The 19520-nt window shown below is 40.4% G+C and overlaps 3 protein-coding genes across 3 annotated transcripts in view; 2 read left to right on the plus strand and 1 right to left on the minus strand.

Moving 5' to 3' along the window:
• bicd2 (bicaudal D homolog 2 (Drosophila)) overlaps positions 1 to 2340 on the plus strand; it is a 13676-nt gene extending 11336 nt beyond the window's left edge. Inside the window, exon 8 of the mRNA XM_008285104.1 lies at positions 1111 to 2340. Within this exon, the coding sequence (XP_008283326.1) occupies positions 1111 to 1113 (3 nt within the window). The 3' untranslated portion in view covers positions 1114 to 2340. The remainder of the gene's footprint in view (positions 1 to 1110) is intronic.
• Positions 2341 to 4259: 1919 nt separating this feature from the next.
• On the plus strand, positions 4260 to 8343 carry card19 (caspase recruitment domain family, member 19). Its single transcript, XM_008285118.1, has 6 exons — positions 4260 to 4325; positions 5667 to 5806; positions 6365 to 6521; positions 6645 to 6707; positions 7010 to 7075; positions 7185 to 8343. Exons 1-6 carry the CDS (start codon positions 4319 to 4321, stop codon positions 7292 to 7294), a joined length of 543 nt encoding a protein of 180 aa, XP_008283340.1. The 5' UTR covers positions 4260 to 4318; the 3' UTR covers positions 7295 to 8343.
• A 3130-nt stretch (positions 8344 to 11473) lies between these two features.
• ninj1 (ninjurin 1) lies at positions 11474 to 19160 on the minus strand. The gene is made up of 3 exons (XM_008285130.1): positions 18970 to 19160; positions 14003 to 14240; positions 11474 to 12483 (listed from the first exon to the last, which is right to left on the minus strand). Exons 1-3 carry the CDS (start codon positions 19024 to 19026, stop codon positions 12341 to 12343), a joined length of 438 nt encoding a protein of 145 aa, XP_008283352.1. The 5' UTR covers positions 19027 to 19160; the 3' UTR covers positions 11474 to 12340.
• Positions 19161 to 19520: the final 360 nt, after the last annotated feature.

Raw genomic sequence — 19520 nt, forward strand, 5'->3', positions numbered from 1 at the left:
TCTGTGAGTCTCAGTTGCTTCTGGTTAAAGTTTGTAAAACTACCTGGTGTGAAATAGTCACTAGAGGTGAGTGTTGGTCGTGATCCTGAGCTCTCCACCAGTGTGGCTCTTTACAAAACCAATCCGCCTGCTCCTTATCTGATCGTTATCAGGACATTTAGATAAACAGACGGAGCTGTTGTGGCTCTGGCACGCTTTTGGCCCTAAACACAAAAAGAACGACTTGTCTAGCTCAACAGTTCAGTACTCGCATATTTTCCGGACTACTGCACCTGAATATAAGCCACTAACTTTAAAAAGAAAACAAGATGTGTACATGTACAGGCCACACTTGTCTCTAAGCTGCAGGTGTCCACGTTGGAACATGAGATATTTACACAGATTTTTAGACTTTTAATTAAATACGTACCATAAATACTTTTTTCCAGACAGTGCCTGTAACACGGCTGGTGAAGAAAATAAAAAAATACAGCAGCCTACCAGGAAAAGTCACTGCTCGCTATCTTCATCTTCCTCTGTCTTGAGGAAAATTCGTAAAAATCCATAAATTAGCCACATCACTGTTCAAGCCGCAGAGCTCAAAGCGTGTGAAAAAAGTAGCGGCTTATAGTCTGGACATTACGGTACATAGTTCAATGTCTTTTCACATCTTATTTTCTGACATGTTTAGAAATGAATCAGTTTGTTTTGCTCAGACTTACAGTGACGTTAGCAGCGTGTTCACATCATCTTCTACCATTAAAACAGCTGAGTATGAATAGCTGCTGTTTAAACGGTAAAATGAACGTTTTGTTGGCACAAGGAGGAAACAAAATTCTGACTTTTCAATTGATGCAGTTTATTTGTCTCGAAGACCGATTGAAACTGGAAATCTGCATGTTAATGTTAATTCAGCTCCGGACTGATTGTTCATCCCTTTCTATGCTCTGTGACGTGGAAACATCCCCCCACGGTATCAGTGACTTTGTTTTTCCACCCGCATGCTCTTCCTTCCTATCCCACTGCTCTGCTTCTTGCAATCGTCTTTTCTGTGCATCCCAGCTAAGTGCATCCCTCTAGTACAATGACATTTGAAATCAAAGTGATTCTCTTCCGTCTTTCTACTTGCAGTAAATCAAGCCAAGTGTCCTTAAGGAGCTCCGTCAGAGTGCATCCTGTCCTCCCGGTTCCTTCACTCCGATCACGCTCCCAATCATGTCGATGCTAGCACAGTATTTGCCAAGAGTCTTGTTTTCGAGTGCCAAAACAAGTATAGAAAGTTCCTGAAAGTTCGTTCAAACCATGTGACTGTCAGTCATCCGTCTTCCAACCACCACTATGATCACTGAACCCGAGGAAGAAGCAAGATGGACGCTCGACGGATGACTCGTTGCCTGTGTTACCCTGACTGAGCACTTTTTGATGTACTTATTTGCTCTAATAGGTGAAAAAAAATCATGCTAATTGTTTCGAGTATTATTCAACAGTGATGGCGTTTTCTCGGCATATCTTTATTTATTTCATAGCAACAAAGCTGGTGATTAGGTTAGCTGTTAAAAAAAACTTTACTGTTACTGGTTCAAATCACACAAAAGAGACAAATAAGCTTCCCTGCCTTCGTTGCCCTCTGGCCTTAGATTTCTTTTTTGCCTTTCTACCAGATTTTTTTATAAGCATGTTCAGCTAATTTAAAAAAATATTACTGTCACTCATGGATCCTGCAAATGCGGAGCTTCAGATGAGTGTTTTAACCACATTGTGTATAACTGCTCCGTAGACGAGGGAGAGCTGTTACGGTGGAGGAAGAGTATTACAATGCAAATCTTATTTAAAGATTTATAAGTTAAGGTCAGATGTTAATAGTATTCATACACTTTATTCATGAAGGAGAGTTTTTAATTGTTTTAATACAACTTTTTGTAAACCTTTTTAAGTCCTATAATAATAATAATAAATCTGCAGTGCCATGTTGTGTTTTGTTGATATAAGTGCAATTTGCAAACATGGCGAGAAAATAACTAAATGTCTTGTGCTGTGTATAAACTGTTTTACATATTGTCGCTCACATCCGTGGTCCTCATGTGTTTTTACTACAAGTGCGTATTGTATTTATTTGACTCTGTTCAGACGACGGGATTCATCGTCCTTTTGGTTACGCGAGGGAGTCTGAATTTAGACTGAACTGTGGTTTAAAAAAACAACACTAGCAAAACTCACGACTCCAGTCTCGGCTTCCAGTTATTGTTGGTGTAAAAAAAATAAATCTAACTTTCACAATTCACAGGTGTTTGTCATTTTCAATGCAAAACAAGTCACCTGCCTTTTTTTTTATTGCAATAAAGCTTTATTCTGTCACTGAAATTGAAAGCAATCATGATTTTTGAGACCATTTCACATCATTCAGCAGCTTATACAATGAATATAAGATGTTTTTGAATTTGAATTTGAATTAAATTGAATTTCCCTTCTGGGATAAATAAAGTATTTTCCATTTCATTTTATTGAAAACTGAATGGTAGAATAATTAGAATAGAATCCAAAAATAAAGTACAAGAAAATAGCAATGATTAGTGATAATTGTTACATTGAAAAAGAATAATAGATTGTGCAGAAGTGAATTTGTGACCATGAAATGTCAATTTGATCATCAGCTCGTGATGCTGATGTTATAAAGTCTTACTGCAGTTAGTGGGAATGACCTGCAGTAGCTCTTTCTTGCAGAGTCTGCTGCTGAAGGAGCTCCTTAAAGCCCCCACAGTGTCATGCAGCGGGTGACGGGTTGTCTATGATGGATGTGAGCATTGCTGACATCCTCCTCTCAGCCACCTCCTCTATGGAGTCCAGGGAGCAGCCCAGGACAGAACCGGTCCTCCTCACCAGTCTGTTTCTGTCCCTGTCTGTGCTCCCCGCTCTCCAGCAGACCACTGCATAGAAAAGAGCAGACGCAACCACAGTGTCATAGAAAGTCCTGAGCAGAGTCCTGCACACTCCACAAGTCCTCAGTCTGCTCAGCAGGTGGAGACGACTTTGGTCCTTCCTGTTCAGGACCTCTGTGTTGTTGGACCAGTCCAGTTTGTTGTTGAGGTGAGGTGAGGATGCGTGCAGTAGCATCACTACGTCTGGGTGTTAAAGGCTGAAATGAAGAATGTTTTATAAATGTCCTTGAATCAATTTTTTTTTTTTTCGTTATGAGGATATGAACAGATTTTTTGTGTTAGTAACATACAGCAGATTTGATATTATTATTATTATAATGTGTTATTTATTCTGAATATTGTGCTAGACTTTAAAGGTGAACTTCTTTCCTCCACCAGCATCTCTTCTCCAGGACTATTTATAGGGTCAGATTAATGTTAATTCAATTTATAGCAACGAGTACTTCCATGAAACCCCGTCACAAATGAGTCCAGCTGTGTGAATAACTTATTCCATAGCACACACTTGCTGTAGTTATCCTGCACTCACCGTGACATTTATGTGGAACATTTCTTCTGCAATACCTTGGAAATGACCATGAGTTAAAATCTAAGGACTGCCGAACTGGACTGATCCCGAATGGGTCAAGATCAAAGCCAAGCCTCTGGTGGACAGTCGTCCTCAAATGTATTCATACCGTCCCATTAAGGAAGGAAAAAACAGCTTCAGTCACTGAAAGAAGCTGAAATTGACAAAAGCAATTTTAAAAAAAGAAAGAAAGAAAATTATGACATTACTTTTGAATTGTGTTCAACAGAAAAAAACAAGCAAACAAAAACATAACAAAAACATAACAAGCAACAACACTTTGAGCCAATCACTACAATCAGGTGTTTTCTGTAACTCTCAGTCAGACTTGTGCACCTGTTGACAGGTGTTTGGATTTCACTGCTCATCAGCAAAGTGCTTTAATTTGATATATATATATATATATATTTTTATATTATTCTTTTCAACCTCAATTCAAAAGCAATGTCATAATTCACTAAATAATAATTTAGCAAATTTTTATTTATTATTACTTTTTTTCAGTTTCTAGTTATTTGAGTGACTATTGTGAATTTTGCCTTTTTCTTTAATGGAAGGGGATGAATTCATTTGAGGACAACTATTGGAATTTTTTATTTTTATTTTTTACATTAAAATGTATTGTAGAAGTTTTATTTACAGTAAATTAAACTATGACTGTATAAATCAAAGCTGATAGGGCTGAGCTCGGCCTTTGTTTTTTTAATTTTTTTCTGCTGAAAAGGAAAGTTGTTGTTTTTTTTTTTCCTGTTCTGAAGACGTTGACGTCGCCCATCCCCGCCTGCGTGCTGACGTCAGAGGGCGTGTCCACACAGAGGACAGAGGGGACTCCACAATGGGAGGTTCGTGTCTTTCTTTGAACTAAAAAAATTTTTTAAAAGAAAAAAAAAAATGCTTACTTTAACACGTATTTAGCCTTCTGTTCTACTTTGCTGTTAGATATAAATCCCCGCCGCAGCACTTAACCGCCTGAAAGTTTGCCTTCGCGTTACCAAACACAGTGGGACGGCGCAGACCAAGTCCTGTTGAGGTTTTCTCAAAAGTTTCTTGACAACACGGTTGACAGGAGAAACAGCCGCTGTTAGTCAGTGTGCCGTCAACGGGTGTGTTTTGGCAGCCTTTCCGCTCCGCTGGGCCCTCATACTCCACTTGTGTTCGGAGAAAGTACCGGCGACACGTCGGTTCTTGCCAGTGGCGCCTCCAGACGTCTCTCATTGGGGTGGCCGGACGGAGAAAATACACAAAAATAAATAAATTTTAGTTCATTTAATGCTGCTGCAGTGTAGAGGATAGTTGAAATCTACGTCAATATGAGAGTTAATCAATAACATACTGATGTAATGTTTTCTTATTTTATAGTTAATGGTGCTAATGTGCATAGACAGGTATACAGTGGTCCTCATATATATTCACACCCTTCTATTAAAGAAAAGGCAGAATTCACAATAGTCACTCAAATAAGTAGAAACTGAAAAAAGTAATAATAAATAAAAATTTGCTAAATTGTAGTTTAGTGAAATATGGCATTGCTTTTGAATTGTGGTTGAAACGAATAATTAAAAAAAAAAAGAAATTAGAGCACTTTGCTCCCATCATGCTTTTTTTCCCTCAATATTTCTGTTGAACCACAATTCCAAAACAGTGTCATGATTTTCATTAAATTTGTATTTGTTATTACTTTTGTCAATTTCATCTTATTTCAGTGACAGCTGTTCTTTTCCTTTTTAATGGGAGGGTATGAAATTGACTGTATTTAGTATTCTCGTTATTAGGGAGACCACTGTTTAAATACTGAGGAGAAAAAGTTCACCCACATAGGACAGATATTCATCATTCATTTATGATTTCAATGCTGATACTTCTGTTCATGTGTGATGATAACTTATCACACTACGACAATTTATGGTGCCATAAAATGTGTTTATATTGTTTTTAGGCCACTTCATTGATTAAAGAGGTCAAGTTCTTGATTCATATCCACAATAATATCACACAGTAATATCCTGCTGCGCAACAGAAAAGACAACAGAGATTTCAGGTGTCCCCCCTTTGGAGGCGCCACTGGATCTGTTCTGTTTTAGTAACAAGACTACTGCAAACTGACGTCCACTTCCAATAAATAAACTAGCTATTGTTAGATGGGTGCAGATGAGTTACTTTTTCAATCCTCTCTCTGTTTACAGACAGTTTCCATGAGCAGCTGATGGAGGACAGCGCCTTCCTCAGAGTTGAGCAGAGACTGGACACAGAACGGGTGGACAAAGTCATCCTGCAGCTCAACAGAATCTACCCACAGATCCTCACAGACAAGGAGGCCACCAAGGTGAGTTCTCCTCATGCACACCTGGTGTCAGTAACCTGGCAGTAAAATACACTTCCACTGGAAGCTGCCAGTGCCACCTGCAGTACAAACATGTATTGCAATGAAAAGAAATTAATAAACGTACACATTAATAAAGCTGCAAGGTGGCTCGGTGGTTAGCACCGTAGCCTCGCCGGTTTGTGTCCTGGTAAGGCCACCCTGGATCTTCTGCGTGGAGTCTCCATGTTCTCCCCGTGCAGCGTGGGTTCTCTCTGGGTTCTCTGGCTTCCTCCCACACAGTCCAAAAACATATTGAGGTTAATTGGTGAGGATTAAGCGGTGTATAGATGATGTATGGATGGATGGATTAGTACATGGCTGTTACAAGCTGTATCAAGGAAATTATGTCTTAGACAGACTAATTATGTGACATAAAAAACAAGAAGGGGCAAGACTGTAATATGAATACGTTTATTTATTTACGTCAGCACAGATGCCTTCAGGGGATACTGAGATCTTGCACACATGCTCCTATTTTGAGTTGAAGTAAACATCTGATTGTTGTTCACTGTTTCCCAGTTCAGAAACCTGGACGTCCCTACAAGCGTTCGACTGGGTGAACTCCTGACACACCTGCAGAAGAAAGGCGAGGAAGCATGCAGGGAGTTTTACAGAGCGCTTCACTTGCATGTGGAGGAGGTATACTACAGCTTACCCACACGGCTCCGCCTCAGAGGTTTGTCTCCAGAACGGCTGCACTATGTCACAGCGCTCTCACATTTAGCAGTTATCTGAATAGTACAAAATAAATGTATGTGTGTGTCAGTGTAATTTACATTTTACTTCATCCTGCCTCCAGATTTCATGGATCCACTCACATTTTCTCGTGCCTACAAACACAGATATTATCTGAACGACAAAGGTGAGCGCATTTGTGCAAAGCAATATTTTCCCTATTGATAATACATACAGTTAGGATATAGTGATGGAAATAGATAAAACAAGTCATCCAGGGTTGTAACATGTATTATACTAATTAATGTCTAGAATCGAAGCAACAAGTACAACAGTGGATGGTTTAACGAGGACATGCTAAAACTTTTAAAAGCAATTACTGGTGTGACTAACCCTAACCCAAGCCAAAAGCGTTGTGTAGGTCTTTAGCACTGACAAACACAACGTTAAATAATTACATTTATTTTTTAATGTGCAATCCTTCTCCAGGTCCCTTCTTCTTTCTGGGCTGTTTTGGAGTCGCTGTGGGAATGGCTTTGCTCTATTACTACAGTGGTAAATACTTTTCCAGTGTTTTTTTTCCAAACATCTCTTGACATTGCAGTCTCAATATTGCCACTATTAATTCCATTACTAACTAATAAGGTGCCCTTTTTTTCTGTAGAAGCTAAAGTGTCAGGAGGCAGCCGGGCCCTGGGGATGGCGGCTCTTGGGCTGAAAAGAAAAGCGCAGGAGGTTCTTATATGGTACACCGAAGAAAACCTCAGAAAGTAATGTGTGGCTCCTTCACACCGGGTGCTTCAGCAATACTGCTCCTATGAATTGTACTTGTACCAAAGCACAGCACTATATCAAGGGTTCAATATTATTTGCATGAGCTGTATTTGGCAGTTTGCTACTATTTTCACTCATGTCTATTTAAATGGGTTAAAGGGATTACTACAAAACAAGTATAAAGTATAGGAACAGTGAATAACTTATTGTCGCTGCAAGCATCCACTAAAGTAGTATTGTACAAACACAAATTGCACTGCTGTCAATTGTACTGATTGAGGCTTTCTAAACAACTAAATATCAGGGAGATTCGTTCTTGGCTGTTGCACTGTTCTCCAAAAAAAATAGCCTCTAATCAATCATTTGGTGTTGTGACCTACATTAGACTATTTTTCCGTTTGTTGGTTGCATACACCACTTCATTTGTTTTTGTTCCAGTGAGGCTTCGACATAAATGCATTCAGGTTTCCGTCAGTCTGAGCTGAACCATGGCCGCCATCTTGCGGCCAAAACAAGCTACGTCACCAAAACCGTGTTGTCCTAATAGGAAGCTTCTGCTCACATTTTAAACAGCAGCCCAAAAAATAGCTTTATTTTTTTATACCTCTCTGTTCGTAACAACATCGAGTATTTGGGCTGAATACGATTTTAAACGAATTTACGATGAGTTTTGCGATCACGTGATTTGCTCCACCAATGGCGTTCCGCCCTGCCGGCGCGCTGCATTGTGGGTAGAGCTGTAAACAAACCAAAATGTAGAAACGTCGAATGAAAAACCGTGAAGTTTTTGCCCGGATTAAAGTAAAACTAAAACAATTGAGCTTATTTGGGTGTAGCGGTTGTAAAACAGGAAGTAGCACCATGAGTGAGAACAAGTTGTTTAATTCTGCGTATATAACGTGACGTCCCTCCTCTTTCAGGGCGTGTTGTATGAAAGGAGAGAAGGTTAGCACTCCCCTTGACAAGGATGGAAGTGGCCCTTGTGGCCTGCAACACACATACGGTTAAGGCATTGCCACCTACTTCGTGGCATCTCTAACCAAGTTTTTTTTTTTCCCGTCCGTTGAAACTGCCTCCACAGTGTGCCTTATTAGTTATAACTCGTGATGGGACGTACTGCGCCGAGGCTTCGGAGCGTGTGTCGAGAAATCCACGAAGCGCGTATCGAGGCTCGCTTCGTTAGGAGGCGAGTGACGTCACTGATGACGTGTGAAGCCTCGCTGGATTCGGAAGTGGTGGTGATTCATGAACACAGCGCAGGAAATACATCAGACCAATGACTTACTGCATTTATGAATTGTACACAGCAGGTTAAGGTGGTGAAAATCAAATGTTTTTAAATTTACATTTCAATATGGTCACAGATAGCTCATGGAGGAATGTGAAGATGAAACCGGAAATTGAAACATAGAATTTTCATTTTAATTTGAAGTCAAAAAACACTTCAATGTGAGGAAAACAGAACGCTATATTGAAACAACACATTATTATTCCAATAAAGTCTCATATAGACTTTCATAATAGATACTGAAATGAGCATTTATTAGTTTCTCAACAGCCTGCAAGAACCCAAAAAACCGGGAACCCTGGAAAAACCGGTTTCAAAAGCAAAAGCCGAAAAACAAAAAAAAAAAAAAACAAAAGCCTTAAAGCAATCAAGTAATCACAAAATGCCTTAATAAAAAAAAGTCCCCCAACCAACCAAAGCCCCGCCAGCCGGGTCCCCAAGCAAAAGGGGGAACGGGGCAGCACTGGTTGGGGGGCAGGTCCGATAACAGAGGTCTTGGTAACGGTGTTGGGAATGGGATTTTTTTGGAACAGAGGTTTTCATGTATTTTTGTTTGTCTGAAAGCAGATGACATACAGAGATGAGCAGTGTTCTGTTGTGCAGAGGACTGTTCTAGGTGTTTGGCAGAACTGTGCACAGATGCTGATGGTTACTATCATCTGAGTGTTTTATGTGTTGTTTCTCCTCAGAGACATTTAGACACAATATTTGTTAATAATTCACACACCTTCACAAACATGTGGCTCATAGATGGGTCTGAAGATTGTTGATGTTGTTTTCATGGGTTAAGATCAGTTGCTAATTTTACTCATTTCAAGACACAAACAAGTCAAACCTTTTACCTTTAGCCTTGTGAGATGTCCATGGAGATGTCTACACTGATTGTTCATCTCTCCAGACACACTAGTTGGAGATGCTTAAACCTCTCAGTCAACCAATCAGCTGTAAGATATTCTCAGATTTTGGATTTTATCGAACATTTCAGGAAATGCTGTGGCTCACTCTGACCTCAGTTCTCACAACAGATGAAAAGATTGTGGTTAGATAGTTGTTTCATATATTTTGTCATACTTTTTTTTTTTTTTTTTTACCCTGATTTAGTTCCTGTAAGCAGCCATAAATGTTTGCTAATGTCAATTACACAATCAATATTTTCTTATAAGTGTTACCAGTTTTTTAATTAGTGGCTAATCTGAATACTAATTTTAGTACAGTCAGAAAACACGTTATATTACCACTGTCATGTAGATTCAGTCTCTACAAAGCAGGACGAGCAAACTGGCAAACAGATGCCCCGTCATGGAAACACCTGGTGTTATGATTCCAGCTCAAATGATTCAGTGGTTCAGATAAGTTTCAGGCAACACCCAGTGAAGTTTGTATTTCTGCCTGACAGCTCTTGTTTTAAGAAACTGGTCTCTACTCTGACTTTAGCTGCTCAAATAAGTATTTACATTAAACTCACATAATGATCAGAGAACATGTTCACGTCATGTTTCACTGTTTTATTTAACGTCACATTGTCATTGTGTCCATCATCATGTATCAACAGATCGAAATCAGTTAAACCCATAATCAAACATGACTTAGATGTGTTGTTTGAGAAATGTTTGGTGTCTCAACACACGACGGATCAAACACGTTACTGCGTTACGGGTTTGTGTGCACATGAAGCCTCCAGAAATGAACCTTTTTTGGAAGCAATTGCACAGAAAGCTTCAAGGCTTCATGAGGCTTCATCTGGCCATCACTAGTTTGAACACCTCTGTACAGATATGAAACCGCATCTCCTGTTCCTACCGTGTAGTTTAGAGAGCGAAACTGTTTTCTCGTGTCTTTGTTTCCGCTTTGGACGGAAATGTACGTTTCCTGTTGGCCTGTGGCAGCGCTTTGCCCACCACCACCGAGTACAGGAAGGAGACTCTTTTTCTCCTGCAGAAGTAGGTCAGCTTAGTTTGTGATAGTAAAAAAAAAAAAAAAGTACATTTATGTGTTTTTAAAATCCAGCCAATTACCATTTAACACGGTGTCCTATGATAAGGATGTTTTTTTGTTCTTACTGTGCCTCTTTGCTGACTGTATGTTGACGTACGTTAGAGTGAAATGCCGTTTTGTTTCAATAAATACATGAAATAAAATGACTTTGAAATAAATCCTGGAATAAATAAATGAGGCATTAGGAAGTAAACTAAAACAAATCAAAGTAGTCCTTAAAAAAAATAGAAATTTGTGTTAAAATTCAAAATATTTCTATATTTACTGCCTTGTTTATTTCAGGATTTAATTCATATTATTCATATTATATATATTATATATGTAATTCATATTATTCATATTATATAATTCATAGCCATGTTTTTTTTTTCATTTATTTGACAGAAGCATTTGTTTATGTGCTTATTTATTTAGAATTTTGAACAAAATGAGATTCCATATTGTAGAAAATATTAAAAAACAGCCCATATGTTTTTTTTAATGGGTTTTAATTAAGTCTACATATAACAGGCTGACAGTAAGTTTAGCAGTACATTCATTTTGTACCCAAAAGCAAATATATAAGACTTGATGTTATTTCTCAGGTAGTTTGCAATTTCATTTGGATACATAACATAAAAAAGGGCTTCTGATCCTAACTGTGTCCTGGTGGTGCTGATAAATCCTCTGGATCTCAGAATAAGTTTTGCAGCTTAAATGGCTTTGCTGCCTTGTAATTGAATTAAAAAAAAAGTACTATTACTCTAAAAGGAAATGTGTTTCATTATTTACTTATTGAGTTTCTCTTATTTTTGTGTGTACTGTCACGTAAAAACACTTTTCATTCAGGCGTGCCATCGTTTGTCTTTGTACGTTAAAATAAAAATAAAAATATGCACGATAACAAAAAGAACACGTCTTGTCACTTTTGCGGTTTTATTAACAAACTTCATGTAAAATACGAGTCACAGTGTGGAGTACAAGATTATTTATATATATATATATATATATAGTAGGAGCTGAATATGTTTTTGGTCCTTAAAAAAAAAGGTCATAAAAAAAGCCTAAAAATAACTTCAACACATAATTCAATCCACAAGACTTACAGACATTACCTGATATAAAATGTAAATCAGTTTAAATATTACACATTAGCCTGCATAGCACTTAAAGAAACAACTATATGGTCCACTTCATCATTCAATGGAGATCTAAAACACTATAAATACTACATCTGATGCACACAAGGCCTCGTGCAGCAGGAGGGGAAGCTGATCCCTGATGCACTCATCGTCAGGAAGTTCATTTGGATTATTATGGGTTTTTTTTTCTTTTATAACAAAATGCAGGCACAGTAACATAGTTTAAAGCTTCAAAATAAGAGAAGAACGTCTTTTGTTTTCCCCCCACAATGTTTGTGAGCGACCTACAGTATATTGCTCCTGATGTTAGTTTAATGAGTAAAGGCATCAGTAACCTGAGCAGGACAGGAGGTAAGAAACTGGTGAAGTGCTATATGACAGAAGAAACGACCACGATGAGTTGTTGGTGGTTAGAGAGTCAGGAAACACCTCTAACACACACACACACACACACACACACACGCACACACACACACACACACACTCACACAGCAGACAGTAAATCTTTGTCCTTGGTTTTCTTCTAGCTTGGGAGGTTGAATTATAGAGAACCAAATGCACCTGCATGCCTTCTGTCTGTGGAGGACAACGTGGACATCCGTCTTTACTGAGTTGATCACAAGGCATCAAGTAAAGGGATGATCAAGAACTTGGAACAGGCATCTGGACGCCGAAGGCTGTGATGAAAACGTTGACCACGACGATGATGAAGACGAAGGCCGTGGCGAAATTCTCCATGACGTTCAGCTTGTAGTGCATCCTCTGATCGTTCAGATTCCACTTGACTGGCAAAAGAGAAACGAAACAACACGAAGGCGTCACTGAATTTTGCTTCGTCAGTAGGACTCGCCTCCTCTTCCCCAGCAGGGGGCAGCACAGAGTTTCCTGTCAGCTGTGAAGCAATCATTACTGAAGGATGAGATATAAATTAACAGCATCTGACAGCCGCTGCCCTCAGGTGAATAATTAGCTCCTTCTTCCACCAGCACATTTCATGCCTCGCCGCTCTGGGAAACATGTGCTGGTCCGTTTTTGTTTTTTTGTTTTAACAGAGAATAAGTCGTGCGATCTTATTAATGTCAAATTTCCTGTCACGGACGGCTTTTTCCCAATGGGGAAGAGAGCACTTTCAAATTGGAAACAGCTGACAGCAGACACCCATTTCTTCCTGCACTCTCTGTTAGGATAAGATAAGAGTATGGCACACCAGAGTACAAGAAGGCAGACTTTGTACTTCAAGCCAGAGTTCTTATAATTTATAGTAAAAGCCTACAGCCTACAAATCAGCCTCTGGAAACCGGTGAACAAACACCGCGAGACAAGTTTGTACATTTGCAGAAAACTCCTGTAGAAGAAAAAATCCCAACAACACATAAAAACACATTTTGAGCATAAACTGAGGCTGAACTAAACCTACACACTACTTTAGATCGACAACGCTTTGTTCAGTGTGGTGTTTTAACACATTATGTTTTGTGAAATAACACCTACTATATCTAGTTTTTAGTATTTTAAATGGGGTCGAGTGTTGCATACTGAACCCACTACACGCTGGGTAAATACAGATGATTTCATTCTCCATAAAGTCTGTGGTGTTTGTGCCGTTGTGTTATCTGGACTTGTGATCACTGCTGAAGCCGGTACCTGCCAGACATCAGTGATGATTGCTCTGGAGCTCTGACCTACTCTCAGCCTTGATCTCCCCGCCACCGGTCACGTCTGATTGGACCACCACCACTCCTCCTCCACCTCAGCAATCACCACAGCTGGCTATTAAACCAACCTTTCAGTCGGGCCTGGCTGGGGTTTGGTGTGACCAGTCTGCTCTGGTGCCTCTCGGTTTGTGTCTTTTGTGTTTATGTGTTAATGTAGCTTCTGTCTGCAGCTGCTGACTCGGTGTGGGAGGTTTTGTGAGAGTCTTAGTGGAGACTGACTCCCGCTCGCAGCTGCACAGCTTTGTGAAGAACTTACTGGCGTCTTGTGTTTTCGTACTGTGTGTTTTGAGGCACTAGTTTGTTTTAGTTTCTTTTGTTATGTGTGGATGTTGCTGTTAGATTTAATTGTGGCTAAGGAGTTTAGTTTTGTTAGCTAGCATCCGTCACTCTGTTAGCCTTCGTTTGGTTCTTTTGATTTTTCCGCCCTCTTCCTTTTGTTCTGTCACTCTTCTGTTATGTTCATTTACTGAGCAGTGAATCGTGCTGCCTGAACCATTTCCATCCAGCTGACCCCAGAGGCTGGATCGTAACACCTCACCAGAAACATTCCAACAACAGACGGAAATAAGGCCACGACCTCCAAACTTACAGATAAAGATGAGCAGCACTCCCACCAGGATTTGCAGGATGAGCGAGATGCTGATGAGCGTGACGAGGGGCACGTAGAAGGAGAACTGCGATCCCTGCGCTAACACCGCCTTCAGCTGGGAGGCGTTGGCCATCAGCAGAGCCACGTCCAGCATGCTCTCCGCCACGCTCTTCTTGTTGGCGTAGTTGTTCATGTTCAGGGGTCTGGGTTCCCTCCTGCTGTTTTCTCGCAGCGGGACCTGAACACAAAGACAAAGCCTGACATCAGTACGACACACAGAGAGCCTCGTGAAGGCCTCGATAATCGATGTTCCGCTGCAGGGATTTGAGATGTCACCAGTCTGTTGTCCTTAACAATGATAGTCATCAGATGTCAATTCATGTACAACTCTGTTCAAATGGAAGATTTAACTTTCAATGTGCTGCTTTAAAGTGACACTGCTAAAGCGTAGACGAGGTATTGAGAAAGGTTTTGCTATATCAAAACAAAAATGCCTCCAAACAAACAGGCTTTTCTTTTTTATTCAGCCTCCAGCTTGTTTAAAATGAAAACTACTTGTTGTAGTGATCACCAGAAGTCTCCACATTTAACCAAAAGTGTGTAAAAACTGTTCAGTCTTTTCTGATATGAATCACTTTTTCTGACTCAAACTCTTTTCAAGACAATAAACGAGCTCGGTGGTAAACCAAAAGCCCACACTTGTGCAATTCCAATATTTTACTTTGAAAAATATGGAAGTGAAAGTATTTTTCTTACTGAACAGAAACAACTTTTACGTAGAGACAGTTCCAGGTCAGAGGCTGGAAAAAAAAAGTCACACCACATCCTTTCTTTTACACTGAGCAGGTCGCAGTCATGTCACAATCACGGCAACCCGAACGCAGTCAGAAAACAGGTGAATGTGTAGACTGGTGGCACAGCTAGACGACGTGCTCCTGTAACAATAATCTACCTCACTGATATAATTATATGGTATTTCCTAAATAATGAAACAGGTACATTCAGACTCAGACGGACCATGTCACGCCACCCTTCCTTTAGCAGAAAAGCAGAAGGAGCTGTTCTCGGTTTTGCTTTCAGGTGAAGCGAGCTGAACGGCCGATTGAAAGACAAACATGACATCAGAGAAAAGCAGCTGGAGTCCTGGTTTCTCTTCACCTCCTCGGCACAGCGCTCAGGGTTTCATCTGGGGTTAGTTTGGCCGTCCAACAAGGTCCACTTTGTGCCCACACTGGCACCATCCAGCGCTGAGGTACGACTCTGAGTTCCTCTTTTTGCAACTGGCAAAGCCCGCAGAGGGAACTGGTGCTCGTGTGGTCGACGGACAAGCGTGAAAACTGCACTCGCTGTCATGACTTCCCCGTCTGCTACCTCCAGCTGCAATGACATGAGTGACATAAATCCCAATTCTACTTCAGCTGTTCCCAATTTCAAATAATCATTTTCCTAAAAGGGCTGCAAGGTGGAGCAGTTGGTTAGCCTCGCAGCAAGAAGGTCGCCGGTTCGCATCCCGGTGGGAATCTTTCTGCGTGGAGTCTCCATGTTCTCCCCGTGCAGCGTGGGTTCTCTCCGGGTTCTCCGGCTTCCTCCCACACAGTCCAAAAACATGCTGAGGTTAATTGGTGATTCTAAATTGTCCGTAGGTGTGAATGTGAGTGTGCTTGGTTGTCTGTCTCTAAGTGTAGCCCTGTGATAGACTGGTTACCTGTCCAGGTGAACCTGCCTTCACCCTGAGTCAGCTGACTCCAGCCCCCCAGTGAGGATTAAGCGGTGTGTAGATAATGGATGGATGGATTTTCCTAATAAGACGCCTGACAGGTACGTCAGTCAGACAGGTTTTTGGTCTTTTTCTGATATGAAAACTTAACTTTTTCTTTTTCCAGAGTAAATGAAACTTCACCTTAAAAAAAAAAGCCAGCGCTATTTTTAGTCTGGGGACTTTTCTTCACTGATGACAGCTACCTCTCTAGTGGGAGGCCAAAAATTCCACTAGAGGAAAACCCCTGTGTGTGTGTATATACACCGAGCAGACGTATAAACACGGCATGCCTCTTTTCTGAACTAAAGGAAAAACCACTGAGCTGCTGAACTGGTGACAAACGCTCAGCGATTGCGTTCGTCCACAGAGGAACGCCACAGATCGGCGCACAGAAACCCCTTTGACCGTCTTAAAATGCCATCGTTATTAAAATGACACAAGACAAAGAGGAGAGTGGTGAATGCTGGCATGTCGGTTAAAGCTAAACATCCACAACTCCACCATTCATCTTCTAGGAAACAGCTTCACACAGACTGGTGAAACACACAAGACTCCCTGGATGGATGGATTACGGGATCTTGTGCCCCAAAAGGTCCAACAAGTCCTCCAAGTTGGGCAACAGTCCACCAGTCAGCATCGACAACTTGATTAACTCTATGCTGACTTGTGGTTTCTGGTCTGTGACTCCACTGTTCATCTGCCCGTCATCATCTACAGCGTTGCGTGTCCACTCTGCTGTAGAGATGGAACAACGACGACTTATTCACATGTGTTTAAACAGAATGGATGGAACTGAACAAAACACAACGCGCTGCAGTCACAGTTTTGTTCAGTAGATAAAGAATACTAATTTTTATTCCCTAAAATTGGGATCTGGTTCTAATAACAAACTCATTACTACTACAACTGCATTTAATCTTATTATTTTATAGTGTTTATCTGTTAAAAAAGAAGAGCTCAAGACATCATCGTCATTTTTAATCCAACACAATCTAAACAAAACTCCTTCTAGCAGCACATCAGAGCACATCAGAGCCTAATAAATCACATATACGCCTATTAATAGTGAACTAACCCTAACACCACTGAGCAGGTCTGGCTGCGGCATGTTTGACTCGTCCACAGCGTTTCTGTGGGATGTGGCTTCTCACTGCTGGAGAAGTTCACCAGCAGGTACTTCCCACTGACACCAGTTATGACGTTGTGTTGCCGACCGCTTCCCATCGAAAGTTTTGCTAAAAATAACACGGAGTGTCGTTGATACACGACACGGGACAGATGAGGACGTCTCTTCAAGGAATACATCAGATAAATCCAAACCAGTGATTGTGTGTCGCTGAAAAGGAAACTGATGAAGGCTAGACGTTCACATGGTGTGATGTCATAAAAGCATAATAACACCCCAGAATCACAGTGCTAATCGGAATGACATATTGTTCTTGATTACAATTCATTTTGTAATAGGATGTAATTACATATTAAATGTACTAGAAATCCTTTCATACCCCTTTTGCCCTTTTTAAAAACAGAAAACAATGTGTTGCCAGTTATATAGCATAGTATATCGCTAAGACGAGGCTGCTGTTTTTCAGGTTCGCAGAATATATGCTGTGTTATAAAAGAGATCACAATTCTAAATTAAATCAAATATAATTTCTCTTAAAGATTTAATCAGACACAAAGTATTACCACACAAATAAAAGCTCTAGCCAGCTATTTGTAGGGTTTTTTACTTCTTGTCTTAGCTTGTATTTATTGATTTGAATAACTATTAAAAAGAAAAATATTTGTATGTGAGTGAATACGTTTTCTTGTTTGCAGGTTTGGTTAAAACAGTTTTTTTGTTTTGTTTTTTTGTTTTAAATAAAGTAATAAAATAATTTTTAATAGTTTACTTAAGTGTTTTAGTTGTGTTGTTGTATTTGAAGGCATTATAATTCAATTCAAATAACATTATTTATCCCCAAGGGGCGATTCAAAAGCTCACTGCATATTTAATAAAGAGACATTAAAAAAATAAACAATAAACTTCATCATAAATATCACATAATATTACATGAGCATTGGCAGGGAGTCAGCGGGTCAAAGATGGTTGTACATTTAGAAAATAATAATAATAATAATTATATATATATATATATATGTATTACACAGTCGTCCTCAGATGTATTCATCCCCTTCCATTAGAGAAAAGGCAAAAATTCACAACAGTCACTCAAAATACTAGAAACTGAAAAAAGTGATAATAAATAAAAATTTGCTAAATTATAACTTAGTGAAATAAGACATTGCTTTTGGATTGTGGTTGAAAATAATAATTTCAAAAAAACAAACAAACAAAAAAAAACTGTCCAAGACAATTGTAAAAATATGTGTATATATTTGTAAATTGTTTTTGTTAATATTTCTGTTGAACCACAATGCTGCTGCTGCTGTTTGTTTTTCCTTCTCTAATGGGAGGTATGAACACATTTGACTGTATATGAGACTGAAATGACTAATTTTGAAACTGAGAATGTCCTATTTCTCTGTAGCATCAAAAAAAATACTCTCAGGACGTTTTGACTCGTCAGTTCTATGTTTGATTATTCTTTATTTTCTCCTGTTTAGTTTTAAGGTTCATGTTTATAGAATTGGATCTGAAGCACCGGAATGAGTCAGGATCACTATAAACTGCATGACAGCCGAACTGAGCTTATCATGAGCTATAAACGCCTGTTTTCCTCCAGAACCTCTGATCACACAGTGTTAGATATTTAAAGAGGCTTTTACTACAGAGCTGTGTTGTTCTGCCTGATTCGGTTCACCAGCTGATCCGGTCCACACAGATGACTGCACACTGAGCACATGGTCCGGATCTGCTGGGTGTAAACGGAGCCTTTGTGGAAAACAGCAGCCGAACTCCTCAACTGAAGCTAACTTTATAAACCAGCTCTGAGGTCCACTGAGCCCGGCTGCGGTTCGGTTCCTCTCATAAGCGACACTTGTTCGGCCGTGTTGGCGAACATCTCCCATGATGCGGATGAGAGGGATGGATGACCGGCCAGCCCAACATTTCCACTGTAACCGGACACTCTAACCGGGATATTTTCCGGGAGAACCGCGGCTCTGTTTGACCCTGAGCTGGCCGTTAGCCGCGGCGGGCTGGACCCGGAGCCGTCCTTTGTGATAACACACCCCACCGCCGCCGCCTCCGCCGCCGTCTTACCTCCGCGTCGCCGTTCCGGTCAGCCCCGCCGTTCATTTCCAAGTTGTCCGAAGCCATGTTGCTGTGGTCGGTGTCTCCAGAAGAGGCTGTAGCTCCGCCGCTGGCTTCCAGAGAGTCGCCGGAGTGCAGCACACACGGTACATATAAGGCTGAGGAGGAGGACGGGGAGCCGCGCCAGACTACCGCCCCTCCAACATGGGGGCGGCGGTCCTCCCAGAGCCGGGACCGAGAGGGGAAGAGTGGGCAGGGCGGGCTGCTCACCCCGGCCTCACAGCTTATCAAATCACTGCACTGCAATTTCACTTTAACACTTACATAATGTTTAAAAGGAAGCGGCTGAATAGCGGTTTTATTTAGTCACAGAAATGCCTACTCATTAACCCGCTAGCTTGACTCTACTGACACCCAGTGGCGTGATGCGGTATTACAAGCTGGATGCTCAGATTTATTCATACCCTCTAGTTAAAGAAAAGACAAAATTTACAACAGTCACTCAAACAACTAGAACCTGAAAAAAGTAATAATAAATCAAAATTTGCGAAAATATAATT

The sequence above is a fragment of the Stegastes partitus genome, unplaced genomic scaffold (genome assembly GCF_000690725.1).
Source record: "Stegastes partitus isolate 25-593 unplaced genomic scaffold, Stegastes_partitus-1.0.2 Scaffold10, whole genome shotgun sequence".
NCBI lineage: Eukaryota > Metazoa > Chordata > Actinopteri > Pomacentridae > Stegastes > Stegastes partitus.

Bases quoted from the DNA above. Each gene is read 5' to 3' on its own strand.
- card19 (XM_008285118.1), top strand. The intron at 6,708-7,009 runs GTGAGCGCATTT...ATCCTTCTCCAG, and splicing joins ATATTATCTGAACGACAAAG to GTCCCTTCTTCTTTCTGGGC. The intron at 7,076-7,184 runs GTAAATACTTTT...TTTTTTCTGTAG, and splicing joins TTTGCTCTATTACTACAGTG to AAGCTAAAGTGTCAGGAGGC.
- ninj1 (XM_008285130.1), bottom strand. From the start codon at position 19,026: ATGGCTTCGGACAACTTGGAAATGAACGGCGGGGCTGACCGGAACGGC. The intron at 14,241-18,969 runs GTAAGACGGCGG...CTTTGTGTTCAG, and splicing joins ACCGGAACGGCGACGCGGAG to GTCCCGCTGCGAGAAAACAG. The intron at 12,484-14,002 runs GTAAGTTTGGAG...CTCTTTTGCCAG, and splicing joins AGTGCTGCTCATCTTTATCT to TCAAGTGGAATCTGAACGAT.